A 22,658-nucleotide genomic window follows, 5' to 3' on the forward strand; every position below is an offset into this window, starting at 1 on the left:
ATGGACATAAATGAATCTGTTTTTCATTTGTTTTGTCACATGTGCCTAGTGCAAACTGTTCGGGGGAGAAACACATTAACCTATCAAATTTATCTTCTGTCAGAAGTTTTCCAAACTTTGCCTTCGATTTTTTTTTTTTGGCTCAAAAACATCACAACTGATTTTTTCATTTGTGCCCATTAACTGAACGATAAACGAATGAACAGTCCAAATGATAGATTTTCAAACAATTTTTTGCCTTGTGTATGGGCATCATTAGGCTGCTTTCACACTGCTCTAACGAAAAAAAAATGCTTCAAAAACGCGCTTGTGTTTCTGGTTTGTTTTATGGTTGCCTGACTCGCAGCATGCACCTGTAAAACATGGACTCAAAAAGTGCACTAATAAATGCAACCGTGGGGCTTTTTTTATTTATTTCAATGGGGTGCTGTGGTTTTCAATGTTTTTTTTAGCAAGGTAAAAGTGCAGCAAAAACCATCAATGTGTGAAACGCCCTCACACACGTCTTCTGATCCTGGTCTGTCACTACAAATTACCTGCAGGTTTAGGGAAGCCCATATTTCCTAACACCCACCCAGAAGATGGCTACAGTAATATTGGTTGCCTTTGAGAGTGTGGTAAGTGGGCAATGTGGTTACAAGACCCTCTCCCTCACAACCATTCTGAAACAGCAATGTGAATGTTTTGTCAGAAGCCTTCCTTCTATATTCTCCCGGTGTTTCATCAGATTTGGCGACCCGTCAGAATGTGTAACGGAAGTGAGGTTTCGTCACCGCCATCTTGCTACACCCCGCACTCCTTCATAGTAAGGATATAGTGAGAAGAGGGAAAGCAGACATCTTGTTACACCCACCGGAGTTTTGCATTTCACACTTATTTTTAACAGTAAAGTGAGCTTATATAGTAAAATACAGTACTTAGAACTCCGTCTGACTGGTTAGATGTTGAATTTTAAAAGCAGCAGCAAGCCTGCTCATCTCATAGGTTTGCTAATCTGACAGAAGTTTGCTGCTTTTAAAATTCAACATCTAACCAGGCAGAGTTCTAAGTACTGTATTTTACTATATAAACTCACTTTACTGTTAAAAATAAGTGTAAAATGCAAAACTCTGGTGGGTGTAACAAGATGGCTGCTTTCCCCCTTCTCAGTGTCATACCTTCCAACTTTCTGAGATAGGAATGAGGGACACCTATTAGCAAAAGTATGTAGGCATAGGACACACCCCCCTGCCACGCCCCCTTAAAGGAGAATTGTGCAAAAAAATGATTGGTTAAACCCACAAGTGCTTTTTTACCACTACTATTCCTTCATGCTGGCCTTTGGAATTTACAAATGCAGCAATTTAGAAATTGGATGAAAGGTTTAGCACTAGGAAACATGTTTTGAAAGATAAATAGTGCATTTTATATAAAACTATATAGATCAGACCGAAATGAGGGATAAATTAGGAGGAATGAGGGACAGAGGGACAGTGTTCCAAATCAGGGGTGTCACGTCACATTCGGCTACCCATCACATTTTGCTACCTGCTGGAGTGCGCATGCGCGCCGCCGCCATATGTGTTCCAACACTGTTGTAAGACCACTTTGCCACAGGGCCCCTCGCTTGCCACGCTTCGGGCATGGACTCGCTTCGCTCAGCATAATTATAATCTAACTCTATGTGCACTTGGATGGTGGGGCTTGAACCTGGACTCAGGGGTGTGGCCACAAAATTCAGCGCAAGCGCAGATCGCCAGAGTGTTGGGACACATATGGCGGCATCGTGCATGCGCAGTCCAGCGGGTAGCCAAATGTGTCATGTGTCGCCATATGTGACGCTACAGGGGAAGTCCCTCGAAATCAGGGACAGTTGGGAGTTATGCAGTGTATGCTTACTATGGAGGAGTGCGGGGTGTAGAAAGATGGCGGGGACGGAACGTCACTTCCGTTACACATTCTGACGGGTTGCCTAATCTGGCGAAACACCGGGCTCTCAGTTCGCACAGTGTACGCCCCACCCACTGACATCACTTCCGGGCTTTTCTAGTGGTTGGGAAGTAGCTGTTACCCTGATAGTGGTGGACTGGTTTGTGTTGTTGTGCTGTTAGTGATGTACAGCCAGTAATACGGAGCAGGGCAGCTATGCGCTCTCTCAGCTATGTCCAGCGGGCTGTGCTGGAGTTCAGTGGCTCGCTCTTCCCGCATGCGCTGTGCCTCGGGGACGCGGACAATGATTCGGTAACCGGGGGGGGGTATGTGAGGGTGGCTGGTCACATGACTGATGTACTCACTACGCCCTTTCCCTCTCTCCTTCCAGCTGAATGAACTGATCCTGGGAGACACCAGCGGGAAGTTGCATGTATACAAGAATGATGAGAGCAAGCCATGGATAACCCGCTGCTGTACTGGCATGGTGAGACCCCTCCTACTGCTACATGGAGACCACCTGTCTTCTAGGTTTTCCATTGCTGGCCATAGGCTGTGGGTCTACCAGGTTTGTCCCTGGAAATGATCCAGCACTGGGATGAAAAGTTTACAAGTGAAATGCGTAGTGTTTAACATCTTCAATCAGACTTTTGAGTATACCTTTTTATTTCTATTACCCCAGATATCTATAGCTGACATCCACTTCTCACACAGGGACCTCTCCTGGCGGGTTGGGCAGATGAATTCCTCGCAGCTTCTACCTATGTGAGAAGTACCTGAAGTCATATGCCGCAAGGTTAAGGGAATGACCCCCCCCCCCCCCTCCTCTTTAGAAGTGTAACCGCATTGCCTATATCCTATTTTAGGATTATCTCCTCCTTTATGGCAAGTATGACATAATACACGGCTGTCTCTTTTATCTACCCTGCGGGGGGTTCCTAGATTGCTGGGGGTCTCCTGTGTACCCCCTGCCAGTATACAAAGTCTTACATGTTATAGTCATTGTTTTCACCCTCTTCCTGATGAATCAATACACAAAACATGCTGAATGTGTCTCCTGAGATCTGCTCACAAATGCATCCAAGGAGTGTGTAGCCCGTGCTGCCTGTGAAACTGTTTCACATGCAACAGATCGTGAGGCTTGTAAGAGCCGCTCAGTCTGTAAAACTGTCAGCTAATGTAATCACTTGCAGAAAGAAAGGGACCAACTCAGCGGTATGGTCTGGGGTGGGCGGCACCAAATGGCTATCAAACACCAGCCAAGGGAATGGGGTCTGGGAGGGCTGCTACATTTATGTGGCTCCGCCCCCTTTCTTAAGCAACCCAATCATTGGCTGGTGTTTGATAGCTGCTTGGTTCTGCACATCCCCGACATCGCGGCTGAGTTGTGACAGCTGGTCTTTCTTCCAGTAAGCAGTTACATTACATGACAGTTTCACACATTGAGCGGATCTTACAAGCCTCACTATCTGCTGCATGTGAAACTCCCCCTCTCCTCTGTCCATGCCCATTAATGCTGCCAATCAGTGCTGATAATCAGTAGTGCCAGTTAGCGCCCACCAACACTGTCAGTCAGTGCGGCCTATCAGTGGACATCAGTGATGCCAATCAGTGCACGGAGTGCTGGGATGGGGAGATGAACTCGGCAGCCAGGCACATTGTCCATGGTGGGGGAGGGGGCGGCCTGGCGGGGCACAACTGAAATCCGTTGGTGTTTATTAATGGCGCATGCCAATCTTTAGTATAATAGGTAATCACCACACTACTATTTACAATAAACTACTGGAGGTAAAAGGCCCACTGCTAAGCACTGTTCCTTTTGACACTATAATGTATATATACATGTGTGTGTTTGAGCTTTGGGTGCACACCCTAATGCAATAAGCAAAAGTCCCCCAACATATTTTCCTCTTTCACGTTTGTTTTGGGATGTGGTGTAACTTTAAATTCCCAGGAAGACCTTGCCTTTTTTTTTTTTTCTTATCCAAAATGGAAAAAAGTTTGCCTTTAGTTCTACTTTAAATGCTTCAATACTGGGTACTTTTACCCTCCTTCCTGCCCAGGCCAATTTTCAGCTTTCGGCACTGTTGGACTTTCAATGACTATTGCGCGGTCATGTAATGCTGCACCCAAACAAAATTTTTATCTAAAATTTTTTTTTTTTAATTTTTTTTTTTTTTGAGACAGATTTCTTTTGGTGGTATTTAATCACTACTGGGTTTTTTATTTTTTGCTGAAAAAAAGACCAAAAATTTTTTGGGGAAAAAAAAAAAAGTTTTTCTTTGGTAGAAAATTTTGTAAATAAGTCATTTTTCTCCTTCACTAATGAGGAGGCAATTGTGGGCACTAAAAGCCAGCACTGATTGGCATCACTGACTGGCACCATTGATGGGCACTGTTGGGGCTGCACTGATAATCAGTGCCCTAATTATCTGTGAAGGTCTCTCCTGTGAGCAAATGCCGCTGATCTGCTCTCCTCACCTTACACCCTTTCAGTGTGAGGAGAAGAAAGCCATTAAACGGCATTTGTTTACATGTGATCAGCTGTGATTGGACACTACTGATCGCATGGGTAAAGAGCCGCGTCATCAGCTCTTTACCAAAATCGGGATGCGGCGTGTACCGCACTGCCGATCGCTGTGCCCCACCCCCCGTGGGCGCGCAAGCATGACAAGACTGGGAAGACTTCCCAAAACAATAGAACCACCCCGCTGCCATCACTTCCCTATACAGCGAGTGGGAGGTGGTTAAAATCTAACTACAGGCAAAACTTTTTTTTTTCTTTTTTTTCATTTTTGATAGAGTAAGGGAGGATTATAACCCCTGTCAGTTTTTTGTTGTTGCCATTTGTGCCCCATTGGACCCCTTCACTTCTTGTCCCAAAGGCGTAACAGGAAGTGAGTGGAAATCCCTGCAAATTAAGGGGATCCACTGGGGCCCCCAGGTCACCAGAACCAGTGTTGCGATTAGAAGATTTCTCTTCTATTACTTTTCTGGGGACAACCCAAAATTTGGAATGGTTTTTACTTTCACGGATCATGAGAAACAGGACAAATGGAGAGGGTGAATCTGTCCAAAGGGGGAACAGACAGCAATAAAAACTGACAAGTGTTCTAATCCCTCCGCACTCTATCCAAAACTAAAGAAAAAGTTTTGCCTTTTACTGTAGTTATAAATTAAAGTGGAACTTCAGTCATTTTTTTTAATCTTTCCACCTATTAAATCTTCTGCCCTTGTTTTAACTTTGGATAGTAAAACATTTTTTTTTCTGCCAGTAAATAGCTTATAAAGCCCCCTTCCTGTTTCTTGTCTGGTCATTAGCCTAGGCTTATGACATCATGTAAAAGATAAACAGAAGAAAGGCGCCTCCGGATCAGAATCAGTAAAAGACTTTATTTTACAAAAAGGAATATGTCCACTTACATGGGGTAAAGGTAAGTAGAGCACGATATATCCTCAAAAGGTGAAGTCCCGGCGTGAGCGTCCTGTGCAGACAGTCTGTCAATGGGAGAGGAGGAGGAAAGCAGTCCCGTCCAGCAGGAAATCTGTACTCTATCCCAGAGATGGAACCGAGGCTTGGCTCGGATGAGCTGTGGAGCACAGGTCTCAGGCGCGATGACGTCACTGGTACTGCGACGACATTTCGGCGCATGCGCACTGTATGTTACAGACGCGCGCCTTCCTCAAGCATCTTGAGGAAGCATCTTCCTGCTGGACGGGACTGCTTTCCTCCTCCTCTCCCATTGATAGACTGTCTGCACAGGACGCTCACGCCGGGACTTCACCTTTTGTGGATATATCGTGCTCTACTTAACTTTACCCCATGTAAGTGGACATATTCATTTTTGTAAAGTCTTTTACTGATTCTGATCTGGAGGCGCCTTTCTTCTGTTTATGTTTTACATGTCCTTGGAGCCTTCTTCATGCTTCCCCTAAGGCTTGCCCTGGAACACAGACTGTCTAAGCTTTGCTAAAAGGTTTTCGTTTGTCCACTCATTCAATTATTAGGGGCATGTGTATTTTATTCATTTTGTAACTACCAACAGCGCTACCAATCATTGTTTTTAGGCTTATGACATCATGCACAGTTCTCTCTCTCAGTTTCGTGAGAGTTTGCCAGGAAGGGAGGGGGATGAGTCATAAGAGGGCCAATGAGAGCAACAGAGTTGGAGGTGTGCCTCTGTGTATCTGTGTAAATACAGGATGTTAACAGGCAGCAGCTTCAGCTGCCCACAGTTAAAATGGATGCAGCCAGTCTTAGTGGAGGGAGATTTCTGCAGCATATTTGGCAAGTACAGAATCACAGTATATATAAAATAATATGCAAAGTGGTTGGAGGGAAGCTTCAGGATGGCAAAGGTGTTTTATTACAAATTTCTGTGAGCAGACTGCAGTTCTTTAAGGAAACATGACTACATGTAATTCCTGCAGTTGATTCTGATAGCTCTTACGTGTTGGTCTACTTGTTCTCATTCTTTCAAAGTTAAAACTCTTTGCCTGGCTTATATTTCAGCTGACCTGTGTCGGTGTAGGAGATGTTTGCAACAAAGGAAAGGTAAGAGTAAAGAGGATTCGTTTTTTTTATTTTTTTTGTTTTTTTTTTTTTTCAATAGAACGCCAGCCAAAATATCAAAATGCACATTAGAAGTCAGTTAAAATTTAAAATCAACTTGGATGTTCAGCTTGAAGCAGGACTTTACCCATAATAACTTGATAAATAATCATGTTCTTTAGCAAGGAACACACATACCTAATTATACTACTAAAAAGAGTGTGTGCGCTGTAAATTGCCTCCAGCATTGCTCCTGTTTCTTCTTGCCAGAAGCTGCCATTTTCCTAAAGCCTACAGCCCCTGAACAGCAGTAAATCCATAAAGCGGAACTAATCCCATCGATTTAGGCCTCGTTCACACCATGGTGCAGAAACATCAGTTTTTCTGAATGCGTTCTGCAAGGGCACAAAAAACAATTGTTCTCCTTGTGTCCTGTTCACACCACAACATGCAGGAATCTGCAACTTGTATGCAGTTTTCTGCATGGGAAAATACAGACGTGACATCAACATTGGTGTCAATAGGGCACATAATTGACATGCATGAAAACTGATGTCAGCCTACGTAAAAACTGACTGAAACGTGCATGAAAACTGATGTCTGCAAGTGAAATCTGCGCAGTTTTCATGCAGGTGTGAACGAGCCCCTAATGTTTTTTAAAAAAAAAAAAGTTACATTTCTGGGATTTCTGTTGCATTTGCTTGTATGTCCTCAACCAAACTGTCAAGCCATCAAATGGCTGGTGTCATCACTGTTCACATGTGCAGCACTATGGCTGTTGCAGATCAAACAGAAGCAGCTTCCTTGCCTGTAAAGGACAGGAGGGTTTAATTCTGCTTTAAAGCCATCTTCTACAACTTCGGCAGTGTCTAAAAATGGCAACTAACCATGTGCAAAGCAGGGTGAGACAGTGTATTACTGGATTTTAAATAGTATAGTCACTTATTTTTATTGTTTTACATAGCTATACCTGCAAAAAGGGTCATCCTGAAGTTCTCTAGCAGGACTTCATTTTCTGACTAAAGTTCAACTTTAAATCCAGAGGTTTTCTCCTGCAGTACTTTTGCTGCTGTTAGATGATTTTAGCCTGATAGCCAGCATCATTCAGTCCAGTTCCTCTGAGCCCAGCACATCCTGTACTTGCCCTGTCTTATTACTGAACAGTTAAGAGAAGCAGCACAGTGGTGCGCTCATGGCTCTGCCACTCCTATCAGCATGTTTCTTCTCAGCTCGTGAAGCCTCCTAAATTCTCTTGTCTTGGTGGAATGCTGAGCCATTCTGAGAGTCTAATCTTGGACAGTTTTCGGTCGTGTCAGAGCTTGCTGCCCCCATACAGGATGATAATCCGCCTTACTCTCAGTAGTATTGGCAGGAGGCAGAAATGATTTCTGTATTTTCAAAAAATGTTGATGCCTTTCCTGGCAAAACCGTTGAAGATTTAGCATCCTAGGAACATTTGGGATGCAGGTAAACATCTGTAGGTGTTTGCTCATCTTGCCTAGAGAATGTTTACCCCTTCTTCCCTAGTTGACAGTCTCTTCATTATCTTTTTACATGTCAGTTTGTTTGGATATTTTCATGTCAATTTAATTCCACTCTTCTGTCTATGAATCCGGTATCAAAGGTAATGTCCACCAATGATGACACTACTACATGAAGGCAGTGGTAAAGATCTATACAGTTTGGTCAAGAAAACCTGTACTTTGTAAATATGTAGGCTGCCATTGCTGACTTTGTCTTCTGAAAATGCTAATTACTTGAGTGGCATAATTATCTAATGGCTTCCAGTCATTAAGCCAATGATTATTTGCGACATTGTCATATTGTAATATAATGTTAACAAAAAATACTTTTCTTTTCCAATCTGCAGCGTGTTCATTTTCTGTAAAATACAATGCAATATGACAACCTGGAGGTGTTCTGTACACCCCCAAGTATGTCATTTCCTGCTTGTGTGATTGACTCACTGATTTCCCAGAAGTAAGTACAAGTCAGATTTTAGGCATCCTCTGCAACAAAAATGTCATTTTTGATGAGATACTCCCAATAGAAAAATCAGGTCTAAAGGGATGCAGATCCTGTAATTTTCCTCAGAGTACTGCAAGTGCATCAGCTGATCACTAATGAAAGTCTCTTCCATTTAGAATCGGTATCCAAGACACAGAACAGAAAACAACTTTTTTTATTTAGAGCAGAAAGGTAGAAATCCGCAATAAAAATGACACAGAAAAATAGAGAACGGGGACTTATAAGGTGCTTAATCAAGATGCACTATAGCATATTTTAAAATGTAATACATTTTATTCCATACATTAAAAAAAGATCTTACAATCTTCTCTAAAGTTTTTACAAAGATGAAAAATCAAATGCCTTAATGTACTGTACAACAACATTTGCTCAACATGTTTCGATAGATTATGGCTTCTTCCGGAGACTTTATACTTTTATTGTACAGGGTACCCAAATAAATCTTCAGGTCAATATGCATGTACACCAGGGCTACAGGACTACCGCCAATAGGATATCAGTGTGTCATAGGAAGACCATAATGCCAAAGAAAATCTGTATATTGGACATGTAAAGTTTATTTGCTAGAAAGGTTTCAACTTCTGAACTGCAGTTACTTAGATCAACCACCAGGGAGAACAAGTCCAGTCTCACAAACAACCCCAAAACTTAATGCAAGAGAGACATCCAACCAGCAGCTTTGGACATTAGAAAGCAATAAAACATCTATGTAACAGCCATGCAAGGGCAGACTGACAACTCATGGGGCCCCAGGGCAATAGAAGATTATGGGGCCCCCAGGCTTACAGGTGGCCGCCATTCCAGGAGTAAGTAACAAACAAAACATATAGAGTAAAGCAGTTGGGATGAGCGCCACGCTCACATCAGAGTCCTCCCTTACATCAAAGTCCCAACATTCTCCCTATACATTACAGTCCGCAGAGCCCCCCCATTGTCCCCTTACACACACCTTTGCACCTTAGTGCTTGGTGTGGCAGGCAGATGGCAGGAAAAGGCCTTTAAATTAGAAAATCCACTTGTTGCAGCCTCTGAACTGTGCAAGTGAGTTGTAGAGCCAGTGGAATAGTGAACTGCTGTGGTTGATCTGGCAGTGGGGCATGTGAATAAAAGCCATGCTTGATGTGTGCCATGATATAACTGCACAGGTGTGTGCCCAGACCTGCCCTGCTACCTGATCCGAGGCCGAGCTCAGCAGTTCACCATTTAGCTGCCTCCGGATGGCAACAAGTGTATTTTTCAGGGGCATGGGATTGTTAGATCGACTTCTGTTTAGCAGCAGTAGGCACACATGGACCATACAGTATATGCACACACACACAGCATACATGTATATACATATAGACACACATTATACATATATACACATTGACACGGATAAACATAGACACACAGTATACATATATACACATAGACATAGACACACAGTATACATATATACACATAGACATAGACACACAGTATACATATACACACAGACACACACCAGCACTTTTCATCCAAAAATCAGCCTCACTGAACACACTATTGCCCCCATCTCCTGGCATGCTGGGACTTGTAGTGCCCCAGCAACTCACAGACACATTAGTTGGTAATGCAGGAGAGAAGTGGACTGTGCCTGTGTACTGGTGGGCAGGTAATTAGTAGGCAGGATAGTAGAGATTAGTAGTAGTAGAACATGTCCTATCTCCAGAAGCATGGCACTTCTCACACAGAAAAGCGATCTAACAGCTTCAGAGACAGGAGGAGCCCTGCTAGAGCAAAAACACATCCTCCCCCTCCCTCCTGCTCACCAGGGTAAGCCACTGACAAAAATACACTCAGTTCAGCAAGCTTACCTTCCAGCAGGTTGCAGTCCACCCCACACTGCAGGCTGTGTCCCCTCCTCCCTCTCCTCTACTTCCTCTCCTCTACTCTCCTCTCCTCCTGCAGTCCACTTCTCCTGCTTTGAAATCAAATGAGTTGCGGTGGGAAAGGGGGTGTGCATACTGTGTTCCTATTGGCTGATGAGGCAGTGCAGAGGCGGGGCAGCTATAGCCTCAGGATTTTCACAGCAAAATGATGTCGGCAAGGGACATTTCAGGGACAAATGTAAAAAAAACACAGATTTTTACATACTGTCCCTGGTTTTACTGAGGTTGGCCACTCTGATGGGGCCCCCTAGTGGCCTTGGGGCCTTCGGGCAGTGCCCAAGTGCCCGAATGGTTAGTCCGCCCCTGCAGCCATAACGACGCATAACTCGTCATAGACAAAATCTCGGGCTGAACAAAGTAGGTCTGGTGTAGTAGATCTTAACACATGGTAGTCAGGGATAGCTCCTGAGTTTGCAGCATGGCAGATCTATTACAGTACCACAATTACTTTGTTCATATTAATACAATGTCTCTCTTGCATCACATTTTGGGGTTGTTTGTGAGACTGGACTTGTTCCCCCTGCTGGTGGTTGATCAAAGTACAGTTCAGAAGTTGAAACCTTTCTAGCAAATGTGACATCTGTTTGTAGAGCTTTGTATATTCGTTGCTCTTTGCGTTGCTTTTTTTTAAAAAAAAAAAAAAAAAAAAAGGTAATTTATTTGGTCTTACTGTTCTTTATCACTTTTTCTTTAAGAATCTTGTGGTTGCGGTCAGCGCCGAGGGATGGTTTCATCTTTTTGACTTGAGCTCCAAACTGGATACTACATGGGACTTTATGGGAGAGGAAATGAAAGCCAACTACACTCAGCATCTGCCTGCCAATACAAAGCTTGTTTTGATAAGTGACATAGGTAAAAGCAGACTGACTGAAATGCTATACCCTTTGCTCTATTGATCCACAACTGTATTTGTAGGACCTGACAGTTTTAACTGTCTTTACAATTTTTTTTTTTTCTTAAAATTTAAAGGAGCATACAGTTCAAAAAGTCACAAGGTGCGTACAGGGAGCACAGCCTAATTGCTTAGTATTTGAATTTTTAATCGATGTATTGCACCAGCCCGCCCCACTCCCTTTTGTCGGTAATCTAGTGACCTTGGAACTGGACTAGCCAGGTGTTTGAGTTTCATTACCTTATAAAGTCTCCTGGTTTTTTTTTTTTTTTTTTCCTCTAAAAATAACAAACCTGTTATACTAACTGCTCTGTAGCAGTGGATCCTCCCCTTCTCGGGTCCCCCTTCTGTGCTCCTGGCCCCTCCCTCCTGTCAAGTGCCCCCACAGCAAACAGCTTGCTGTGTGGGGGCATTCGAGCTGAGTCACAGCTCCCGGTGTCCATTGAGACACGGAGCACCGGCCCCACCCCCCTCTCTCCTGATTGGCTGATTTTGATTAACAGCAGTGGGAGCCAGGGCGGCGCTGCTGGTTCTCAGCCAATCAGGAGGAGCATCTCAGACTGCCAAGGCACTCGTGGACATCGCTGGAGAGAGGTGGGGCTCCAGTAAGTATTAGGGGGTGCTGGAGGGCGGCTGCTGCACACAGAAGGGTTTTTTATCTTCATGCATAGACTGCATGAAGATAAAAAAAAAACCTGCCTTTACAACCACTTTAAAGCTGGCTAATGGAGCAGCACTGAAGGTAACCTGGGCGCAAATGTAGTTAAATATTTTGGTTCTTTCATAAAGTTTGTTTTGAAACTGACGTCTCATAAAAGACCTGTCTATTTGATGGATACATTGAAGCCAGCTTATAGCTGTTTAACAGTGGATACTGCTCTATCAAAGCATAAAGCCAGTACTCTTTCCTAACTTTATGCTGGCAGTTCTGCCAATATATTGTATAACTATGTTTAGAGGGTTCAATAGTTCCGTATATCTTATGTGCAGTTTTCTTGTTTAGATGGAGATGGCCGATACGAGCTAGTTTTGGGTTACACTGACCGTGTAGTACGGGCTTTTCGCTGGGAGTGTCCCCCAGATGCTGACCTGTCCTATGGCCAGCTTGTTCCTTTGAAAAAATGGCTTCTTGAGGGACAGGTAAGCTTTAGAAACATGTAAATGTTAACCTGGTTGTCAAACAGAAGTTAATGGCTGTTATTTCTTTTACTGTATGGTATCTTGCCGACTATTGCAGTCACCTTTTTAGGCTCACCACATGTTAGTCTGGCTGTATAATCCCCTTGAGATCTATCAGCAACTGTGTAGTACAAGGGCTTGCCTAATTACATAGAGAGTGATTAGATAGTTTAGATATGTACACTACATAATTTAATTACATCTAAAGGAGATTTTATAAGTATTCTAATATGTATAGTAAGCTTTAGAGTAAACCCGTTCTTCCAGAAATACAGAAGCTACTGTTGCTCACCTTCTGTAAATACTGGTTACCTGGCTGTCTAATGCTTCAGTGATTTGAGATCCTGATGTGAAATAAGTAAGCAAATAGAGATTAAATGTCAGAGTGTTTTACTTTCAGATTTACAAACTTGTTCAGTCAGTAAAGCCATCGGATTCGCATGACAGCCAGGCAATTAGTATTTTAAAGAGAGTTCAACAAATGATTGCCTCCATACATCCTCGCTACTGTTCTATGAGATGAGTATGAAATTTGATGGTGGAGTTCCAGTGGACATAGTTTATCTAGATTTTGCTAAGGCATTTGATTCTGTACCTCAGAATCAGGGCTGCGACTAATGATTATTTTCACAATCGATTAGTTTGACGATTAGTTAAAGTGTGGTGCTGCGCTAATCCTTTAGATGAACACTTGTTCTACGTGTAATACCTCGGTGATGGTGGGTATCTCCAAGCATACAAAAAAAATTAAAATAAAATATATAACAATAAACTAATACCCAAATGTGACACTGTAGTAAAAGCATAGAGTGATGGTGTGTCTTTCTAGCAGCGTATAGCAATAAATCTATCATACAGCTACTCTACTAGTACTAGCAGTAAAACACACAAAATAGGTGAAAAGTGACTGGTGCATACAAATAATTCTAATACACAGAATATATAAAAATCACAACTAGCTTTAGACGTATTCAGTCTCTGACTGGACTGACATACACCTGTGACTCAACACGCTCCCTGGTGTATATATACAAAGTGAATCGTGCTTAAAGTGCATAACATAGAGTGACAATCTTAATATGGCTGAGTGATATAAAGTTCATTCATATGCTGAATATACTGAATACGTCTAAAGCTAGTTGTGATTTTTATATAATCTGTGTATTAGAATTATTTGTATGCACCAGTCACTTTTCACCTATTTTGTGTGTTTTACTGCTAGTACTAGTAGAGTATCTGTATGATAGATTTATTGCTATATGCTGCTAGAAAGACACACCATCACTTTTACTACAGTGTCACATTTGGGTATTAGTTTATTGTTATATATTTTATTTTAATTTTTTTTGTATGCTTGGAGATACCCACCATCACCGAGGTATTACACGTAGAACAAGTGTTCATCTAAAGGATTAGCGCAGCACCACACTTTTACTCATCTTTATTTTAGCCAGGGACAGGCTGTACCCTACTCGGTGTAGGCTGCTTTTCCTTGTTTCACTTTGATTTTGGGCTTCTCCTTTTCTCCCTCACCCCGTCTTACGATAGCGCAGGAATACCCTATAACCTAGGTTGACGATTGTTTCGATTTAATCGGATAAAAACATCAAAAAAAGTGTGGTGTATAACTTAGTTATGTCACGTTTAAAAAAAGACCATTTATTCTTCAATATCTATGCAGTGGTAAATATAAATAACTAGTTATATGGTTAGGGAACTAAACATCTAATCAAAAGCAAAAGAAGAGCAACAAGTTTGAAAAAAAACACTATTTTGTACTTTTTCCTATAATAAATATCCCAATTTAAAAAAAAAAAATCCCTCAGTTTAGGCAGATATGTATTCTTTTACATATTTTTGGTTAAAAAAAATTGCAATAAGCATATATTGATTAGGGATAGATTTATGGCTTTTTTTTTTTTTTTTTTACTAGTAATGGTGGTGATCTGCGATTTATTTATTATTTTTTGTGACATTGCGGGGGACAGACCGGACAGTTTTGACACTATTTTGGGACTATTCACACATTTATACAGCGGTCAGTGCTATAAAAATGCACTGTTTACTGTATAAATGTCATTGGCAGGGAAGAAGTTAACACTAGGGGGTGATCAAGGGGTTAAATGTATTGCCTAGGGAGTGATTCTAATTGTGGGGGGAGGGGAGTGGTTAAAGTAGTACTAATGGCTAAGACTATTATTGCATGGATATAATCGTTTTAAATATAATGAACAATACCAGTACATTTTTACATTAAATGTAATTGTAATGCCTTAGACTGGAAGTAATATATCAGCCTTCAACTTTTCTGCGTTCGGATGCTGATCTTCCCTGCAAAAGCCCTTAAAGTGTTACTAAATCCACAACCGTAAAATCGGTCTGTATATGCAGTAAACCATGCTTGTTATACTCACTGTGGTGTTAATCCTGCACATTGTGTAAAAAGGCTATTTTAATGCTGTCTTATCTGATCCTCGCCATCCACTGTCCCCAATCCATCTCCTGACAGTACAGAGCCTTTGAGGCACTCTGCGCATGCTCAGTTTGGTGTGTATTGCTAGAGAGGTGTTTTTTTTTTTTTTTCTTGGAAGGGTGCATGTGATCAGCACAGGGCCAATCGGCACTGTCCAGACAGAGGGTCAGGGGTCCTGCAGCCTCATAAGACTGTTAGCGGAGAATGAAAACTCCTTCTACAATCTTTAACCAGACACTGATAGAAGTCATAGGACTGCTATGAACTGCTGATGAGAAAAGATTTAGTAACACTTTAAAGTGATTGTAAATGTTTGAATTTTTTTTTTCTTTTAAACAACAAACCTGTCATACTACCTGCTCTGTGCAATTGTTTCGCACAGAGTAGCCCAACCCCCCCCCCCCCCCCAATCAGGGGTCCCCTGCTGGCTCTTCTGGCTCCTCCTGCCTTCAGAATGCCCCTATAGCAAGCCGCTTGCTCTATGGGGAGGGGGGGTACTTGTGCAGGCTCGATCCCTAGCCATACTATGTGCTTCTGTTGACACCCACGTGTATCTCAGCTCCGCTCCCTTCTAACAGGCTTTGATTGATAACAGCAGGAACCATGTCCTGTGAGGAGGGCTAGAAAGCAGTGCTGCTGCGCTAAGGTACAGTGCTAGAGATCAGTTAAGTATACGGGGGGGGGGGGGGGGGGGTTGAGTGAGCTAGTCACTAAAGGTTTTTGTACCTTTATTGCATAGAATGCATTAAGGTAAAATAAAAATCTTTTGGAATAACTTTAAATCCCTTCCTTCTCCTGGCCAGGACTACATGTTCCATGAGGCATTGCTCCTCACACATTAACAAGCTCTCATGCACTTACTGACATGAATGGACTGTGTACTAAGTTGTATGTGTGCTGCACTGTATTTCCGGGTATGTAAACAAATAGTGCATTCTGTGTGCAGGCCAACTAATTGGCTGACCAACTAATTAATAATGAAAATGGCTGACAGCTATTTTTATAATTGACATTGATTAGTTTTTTAAACCCTACTTTTTTTTTTTTTTTTTTTTTTTTTTTTTTACAAACTACTGTTTAACCACTTGCCGACCGCCTCACGCATATATACGTGAGCAGAGCGGCACGGGCAGGCAAAATCACGTACCTGGTACGTGATTGCCTTCCCGCGGGCGGGGGGTCCGATCGGACCCCCCCCCCGGTGCCATCGGCGGTCGGCGTTTGGCTGGGAGAGTTGAGAGACGAGGGGGAGACCATCCGATCGTGGCCCCCCCCTCGCAATCGCTCCCAGCCAATGAGAAACATCCCCTGCCTCTGTATAGTACACAGAGGCAGAGGATGTGATGTCATCTCTCCTCGGCTGGCCAGTTTCCGTTCCAGCACCGAGGAGAGAAGACATGTAAGTGCACCAACACACACACACAACACAGTAGAACATGCCAGGCACACTAAACACCCCCGACCCCCCCCCCCCCCCCCGATCGCCCCCCGATCCCCCCCCAATCACCCCCCCCCCCCCTGTCACAAACTGACACCAAGCAGGTTTTTTTGTTTTGTTTTGTTTTTTTCCTGATTACTGCATAGTGTCAGTTTGTGACAGTTAGCAGTGGTAGGACAGTTAGTATTACCCCCCTTTAGGTCTAGGGTACCCCCCTAACCCCCCCTAATAAAGTTTTAACCCCTTGATCACCCCCTGTCACCAGTGTCACTAAGCGATCATTTTTCTGATCGCTGTATTAGTGTCGCTGGTGACGCTAGTTAGGAACGTAAATATTTAGGTTCGCTGTCAGCGTTTTATAGCGACAGGGACCCCCATATACTATCTAATAAATGTTTTAACCCCTTGATTGCCCCCTAGTTAACCCTTTCACCACTGATCACCGTATAACTGTTATGGGTGACGCTGGTTAGTTCGTTTATTTTTTTTAGTGTCAGGGCACCCGCCGTTTATTACCGAATAAAGGTTTAGCCCCCTGATCGCCCGGCGGTGATATGCGTCGCCCCAGGCAGCGTCAGATTAGCGCCAGTACCGCGAACACCCACGCACGCACCGTACACGCACCGTACACCTCCCTTAGTGGTATAGTATCTGAACACATCAATATCTGATCCGATCAGATCTATACTAGCGTCCCCAGCAGTTTAGGGTTCCCAAAAACGCAGTGTTAGCGGGATCAGCCCAGATACCTGCTAGCACCTGCGTTTTGCCCCTCCGCCCAGCCCACCCAAGTGCAGTATCGATCGATCACTGTCACTTACAAAACACTAAACGCATAACTGCAGCGTTCGCAGAGTCAGGCCTGATCCCTGCGATCGCTAACAGTTTTTTTGGTAGCATTTTGGTGAACTGGCAAGCACCAGCCCCAAGCAGCGTCAGATTAGCGCCAGTACCACTAACACCCACGCACGCACCGTACACCTCCCTTAGTGGTATAGTATCTGATCGGATCAATATCTGATCCGATCAGATCTATACTAGCGTCCCCAGCAGTTTAGGGTTCCCAAAAACGCAGTGTTAGTGGGATAAGCCCAGATACCTGCTAGCACCTGTGTTTTGCCCCTCCGCCCGGCCCAGCCCACCCAAGTGCAGTATCGATCGATCACTGTCACTTTTTTTTGTAGCGTTTTGGTGAACTGGCAAGCGCCAGCGGCCTAGTACACCCCGGTCGTAGTCAAACCAGCACTGCAGTAACACTTGGTGACGTGGCGAGTCCCATAAATGCAGTTCAAGCTGGTGAGGTGGCAAGCACAAGTAGTGTCCCGCTGCCACCAAAAAGACAAACACAGGCCCGTCGTGCCCATAATGCCCTTCCTGCTGCATTCGCCAATCCTAATTGGGAACCCACCACTTCTGCAGCGCCCGTACTTCCCCCATTCACATCCCCAACCAAATGCAGTCGGCTGCATGAGAGGCATTTATATGTCCTCCCGAGTACCCCTACCCAACGAACCCCCCCAAAAAAGATGTCGTGTCTGCAGCAAGCGCGTATATAGACGTGACACCCGCTATTATTGTCCCTCCTGTCCTGATAATCCTGGTCTTTGCATTGGTGAATGTTTTGAACGCTACCATTCACTAGTTGAGTATTAGCGTAGGGTACAGCATTGCACAGACTAGGCACACTTTCACAGGGTCTCCCAAGATGCCATCGCATTTTGAGAGACCCGAACCTGGAACCCGTTACAGTTATAAAAGTTACAGTTACAAAAAAAAAGTGTAAAAAAAAAAAAAAAACACAAACAAAAATAAAAAAAAATAGTTGTCGTTTTATTGTTCTCTCTCTCTCTATTCTCTCTCTGGTGTTCTGCTCTTTTTTACTGTATTCTATTCTGCAATGTTTTATTGTTATTATGTTTTATCATGTTTGCTTTTCAGGTATGCAATTTTTTATACTTTACCGTTTACTGTGCTTTATTGTTAACCATTTTTTTGTCTTCAGGTACGCCATTCACGACTTTGAGTGGTTATACCAGAATGATGCCTGCAGGTTTAGGTATCATCTTGGTATCATTCTTTTCAGCCAGCGGTCGGCTTTCATGTAAAAGCAATCCTAGTGGCTAATTAGCCTCTAGACTGCTTTTACAAGCAGTGGGAGGGAATGCCCCCCCCCCCCCACCGTCTTCCGTGTTTTTCTCTGGCTCTCCTGTCTCAACAGGGAACCTGAGAATGCAGCCGGTGATTCAGCCAGCTGACCATAGAGCTGATCAGAGACCAGAGTGGCTCCAAACATCTCTATGGCCTAAGAAACCGGAAGCTACGAGCATTTTAGGACTTAGATTTCGCCGGATGTAAACAGCGCCATTGGGAAATTGGGAAAGCATTTTATCACGCCGATCTTGGTGTGGTCAGATGCTTTGAGGGCAGAGGAGAAATCTAGGGTCTAATAGACCCCAATTTTTTCAAAAAAGAGTACCTGTCACTACCTATTGCTATCATAGGGGATATTTACATTCCCTGAGATAACAATAAAAATGATTTAAAAAAAAATATGAAAGGAACAGTTTAAAAATAAGATAAAAAAGCAAAAAAATAATAAAGAAAAAAAAAAAAAAAAAAAAAAAAAGCACCCCTGTCCCCCCTGCTCTCGCGCTAAGGCGAACGCAAGCGTCGGTCTGGCGTCAAATGTAAACAGCAATTGCACCATGCATGTGAGGTATCACCGCGAAGGTCAGATCGAGGGCAGTCATTTTAGCAGTAGACCTCCTCTGTAAATCTAAAGTGGTAACCTGTAAAGGCTTTTAAAGGCTTTTAAAAATGTATTAATTTTGTTGCCACTGCACGTTTGTGCGCAATTGTAAAGCATGTCATGTTTGGTATCCATGTACTCGGCCTAAGATCATCTTTTTTATTTCATCAAACATTTGGGCAATATAGTGTGTTTTAGTGCATTAAAATTTAAAAAAGTGTGTTTTTTCCACAAAAAATGCGTTTGAAAAATCGCTGCGCAATTACTGTGTGAAAAAAAAAAATGAAACACCCACCATTTTAATCTGTAGGGCATTTGCTTTAAAATAATATATAATGTTTGGGGGTTCAAAGTAATTTTCTTGCAAAAAAAAATAATTTTTTCATGTAATCAAAAAGTGTCAGAAAGGGCTTTGTCTTCAAGTGGTTAGAAGAGTGGGTGATGTGTGACATAAGCTTCTAAATGTTGTGCATAAAATGCCAGGACAGTTCAAACCCCCCCAAATGACCCCATTTTGGAAAGTAGACACCCCAAGCTATTTGCTGAGAGGCATGTCGAGTCCATGGAATATTTTATATTGTGACACAAGTTGCGGGAAAGAGACAAATTTTTTTTTTTTTTTTTTTTTTTTTTGCACAAAGTTGTCACTAAATGTTATATTGCTCAAACATGCCATGGGGATTTGTGAAATTACACCCCAAAATAAATTCTGTTGCTTCTCCTGAGTACGGGGATACCACATGTGTGGGACTTTTTGGGAGCCTAGCCGCGTACGGGACCCCGAAAACCAAGAACCGCCTTCAGGCTTTCTAAGGCCGTAAATTTTTGATTTCACTCTTCACTGCCTATCACAGTTTCGGAGGCCATGGAAAGCCCAGGTGGCACAAACCCCCCCCAAATGACCCCATTTTGGAAAGTAGACACCCCAAGCTATTTGCTGAGAGGTATAGTGAGTATTTTGCAGACCTCACTTTTTGTCACAAGGTTTTGAAAATTGAAAAAAGAAAAAAAAAAATTTTTTTTTCTGGTCTTTCTTCATTTTCAAAAACAAATGAGAGCTGCAAAATACTCACCATGCCTCTCAGCAAATAGCTTGGGGTGTCTACTTTCCAAAATGGGGTCATTTGGGGGGGGGTTGTGCCATCTTGGCATTTTATGGCCTTCAAAACTGTGATAGGTAGTGAGGAGTGAAATCAAAAATGTATGCCCTTAGAAATCCTGAAGGTGGTGCTGGGTTTTCGGGGCCCCGTACGCGGCTAGGCTCCCAAAAAGTGCCACACATGTGGTATCCCCGTACTCAGGAGAAGCAGCTGAATGTATTTTGGGGTGCAATTCCACATATGCCCATGGCCTATGTGAGCAATATATCATTTAGTGACAACTTTTTGTAAATTTTTTTTTTTTTTTTTTTTTTTGTCATTATTCAATCACTTGGGACAAAAAAAATAAATATTCAATGGGCTCAACATGCCTCTCAGCAATTTCCTTGGGGTGTCTACTTTCCAAAATGGGGTCATTTGGGGGGGGTTTGTACTGCCCTGCCATTTTAGCACCTCAAGAAATGACATAGGCAGTCATAAACTAAAAGCTGTGTAAATTCCAGAAAATGTACCCTAGTTTGTAGACGCTATAACTTTTGCGCAAACCAATAAATATACGCTTATTGACATTTTTTTTACCAAAGACATGTGGCCGAATACATTTTGGCCTAAATGTATGACTAAAATTTAGTTTATTGGATTTTTTTTATAACAAAAAGTAGAAAATATCATTTTTTTTCAAAATTTTCAGTCTTTTTCCGTTTATAGCGCAAAAAATAAAAACGGCAGAGGTGATCAAATACCATCAAAAGAAAGCTCTATTTGTGGGAAGAAAAGGACGCAAATTTCGTTTGGGTAGAGCATTGCATGACCGCGCAATTAGCAGTTAAAGCGACGCAGTGCCGAATTGTAAAAAGTGCTCTGGTCAGGAAGGGGGTAAATCCTTCCGGGGCTGAAGTGGTTAAGAAAAGTACAAATGAGACATTGACCAAAAAAGTATACACTGCAGCTAAGGAAGAGAATGGAGAACGAAAAAAAAATGAATACCCAAGACTGTTTGCAGTGCATCAGACAGTACATAGGTATGCAAACATAAGAGTCTGGAAGGGGAGGACCTGTATAACCTGCAGCAATTGAGCTACTCATCTTTATTATCTACATCTGTACAGGTAGAAGCAGCTTCCAGCCATTTGTCCCATATTCTATGTTAGTTAAGAGGGTATGGGTGTTTAAAACTTTCTTGTATGGCAAGGTAGTGTTGACCGCAGCCTTCTATTCGTATGCAGTTGGGGGTAGTGCCCTCAGCCATTTCCGTTCAATCAGCAGTCTAGCTGGTAAATAGGGTTTCTTGCAGAAAGATGTGAAGGAATTTGTCTGCATCAGGAAATAGGCCAAGCAGGCACTGTTTGGGGCACGGTGTGAGAGGGGAGCCCATCTGATCGTGTAAAAATGTTACCAACTGGGACCAGTAGCCCTGTATGATTGGACAAGACCATAACAAGTGATAAAAGGATTTAGCGAAAAAGACTTTTTGGGGAAAAAAATGGTCTTGGGCTTTTTAGGCATGGCCAAACAAGATTTGTGTGTGTGTGTGTGTGTATAGAGAGAGAGAGATATTATTAAACAAAACATAGAAAAAGATTTCTTCGAATATTAAAATCCACATTAATAGTTAAAATAATGATTAGATTTACAACTACCGGTACATGGAATCCAACAGATATATCATAGCATTGTCGCAATGGCTCCAGGAGTACAACTATATTAGCAGTTAAGTGATGCAGACTTGAACTTGGCTCTACATGTTACGCGCCTTGCGCTTCTTCAGGAGCATCAGGAAGACTAACAAATGTGGAAAAAAGAAAATCATAAATAAAGATGTGTAGAGATATTAAACATAATATAATCGATAATAGAAAATAATAAAAACAATCAGTTTCACATAACCCAGGGGTAGTCAGTACAAAGGGCAGCCATGAAGTTAAGACCAGCAAACCAGTTAACTATGGGGGCGTACAAAATATGGTATCTAATATATACCCCAAGTGTATAGATAAAACATGGACAAATTGTCCAGAGTCTTATCCAATGTATATTACATTTTGGAAAATGGGGGGGGCTAATCAGGAAAGAGGACAGAGGAGAAAGGGGCAAAGAAGAAAAGGGGGGTTTGAAAAAGGGAGAGAGGAGAGTGGGCCAATAATAGCTTATATGATAACTACACTGAAAAAAACATATAGAAAGGCATAATAACCCAATTTCATAGAAAAGTATTACTTACTACGTTCTGTAAGAAGCTGCGCTAAAATTATTTAAAAGTCCATATAAATGACATCAAGGGGATTTCTCCAATTCCTTATTCAAAATGAAAACACCACCACCGTGCACTTCTAAGCAGTAGTGACAATCCACCCTAGTAGTAGAGCCTGCTTACCAGATGGCAAGCATAAAAGGGCAAGTGGCTTTAACCTAGCCAAGGCCTTTCAGCT

The 22,658-nt window shown here is 42.6% G+C and overlaps 1 protein-coding gene across 2 annotated transcripts in view; it reads left to right on the forward strand.

Moving 5' to 3' along the window:
- Window positions 1-1,983: 1,983 nt before the first annotated feature.
- The window catches only part of ITFG2 (integrin alpha FG-GAP repeat containing 2), a 76,577-nt gene continuing 55,902 nt past the window's right edge, over window positions 1,984-22,658 (forward strand). Inside the window, exons 1-5 of one of the 2 annotated variants that reach the window (XM_073620496.1) lie at window positions 1,984-2,220; window positions 2,300-2,395; window positions 6,422-6,463; window positions 11,094-11,250; window positions 12,294-12,430. In XM_073620496.1, coding sequence (XP_073476597.1) covers window positions 2,125-2,220; window positions 2,300-2,395; window positions 6,422-6,463; window positions 11,094-11,250; window positions 12,294-12,430 — 528 coding nt within the window. In that variant the 5' untranslated portion in view covers window positions 1,984-2,124. The remainder of the gene's footprint in view (window positions 2,221-2,299; window positions 2,396-6,421; window positions 6,464-11,093; window positions 11,251-12,293; window positions 12,431-22,658) is intronic. The other variant, XM_073620497.1, reaches the window with a different exon arrangement.

This window comes from Aquarana catesbeiana, linkage group LG03 (genome assembly GCF_042186555.1).
Source record: "Aquarana catesbeiana isolate 2022-GZ linkage group LG03, ASM4218655v1, whole genome shotgun sequence".
NCBI classification, from domain to species: Eukaryota; Metazoa; Chordata; class Amphibia; order Anura; family Ranidae; genus Aquarana; species Aquarana catesbeiana.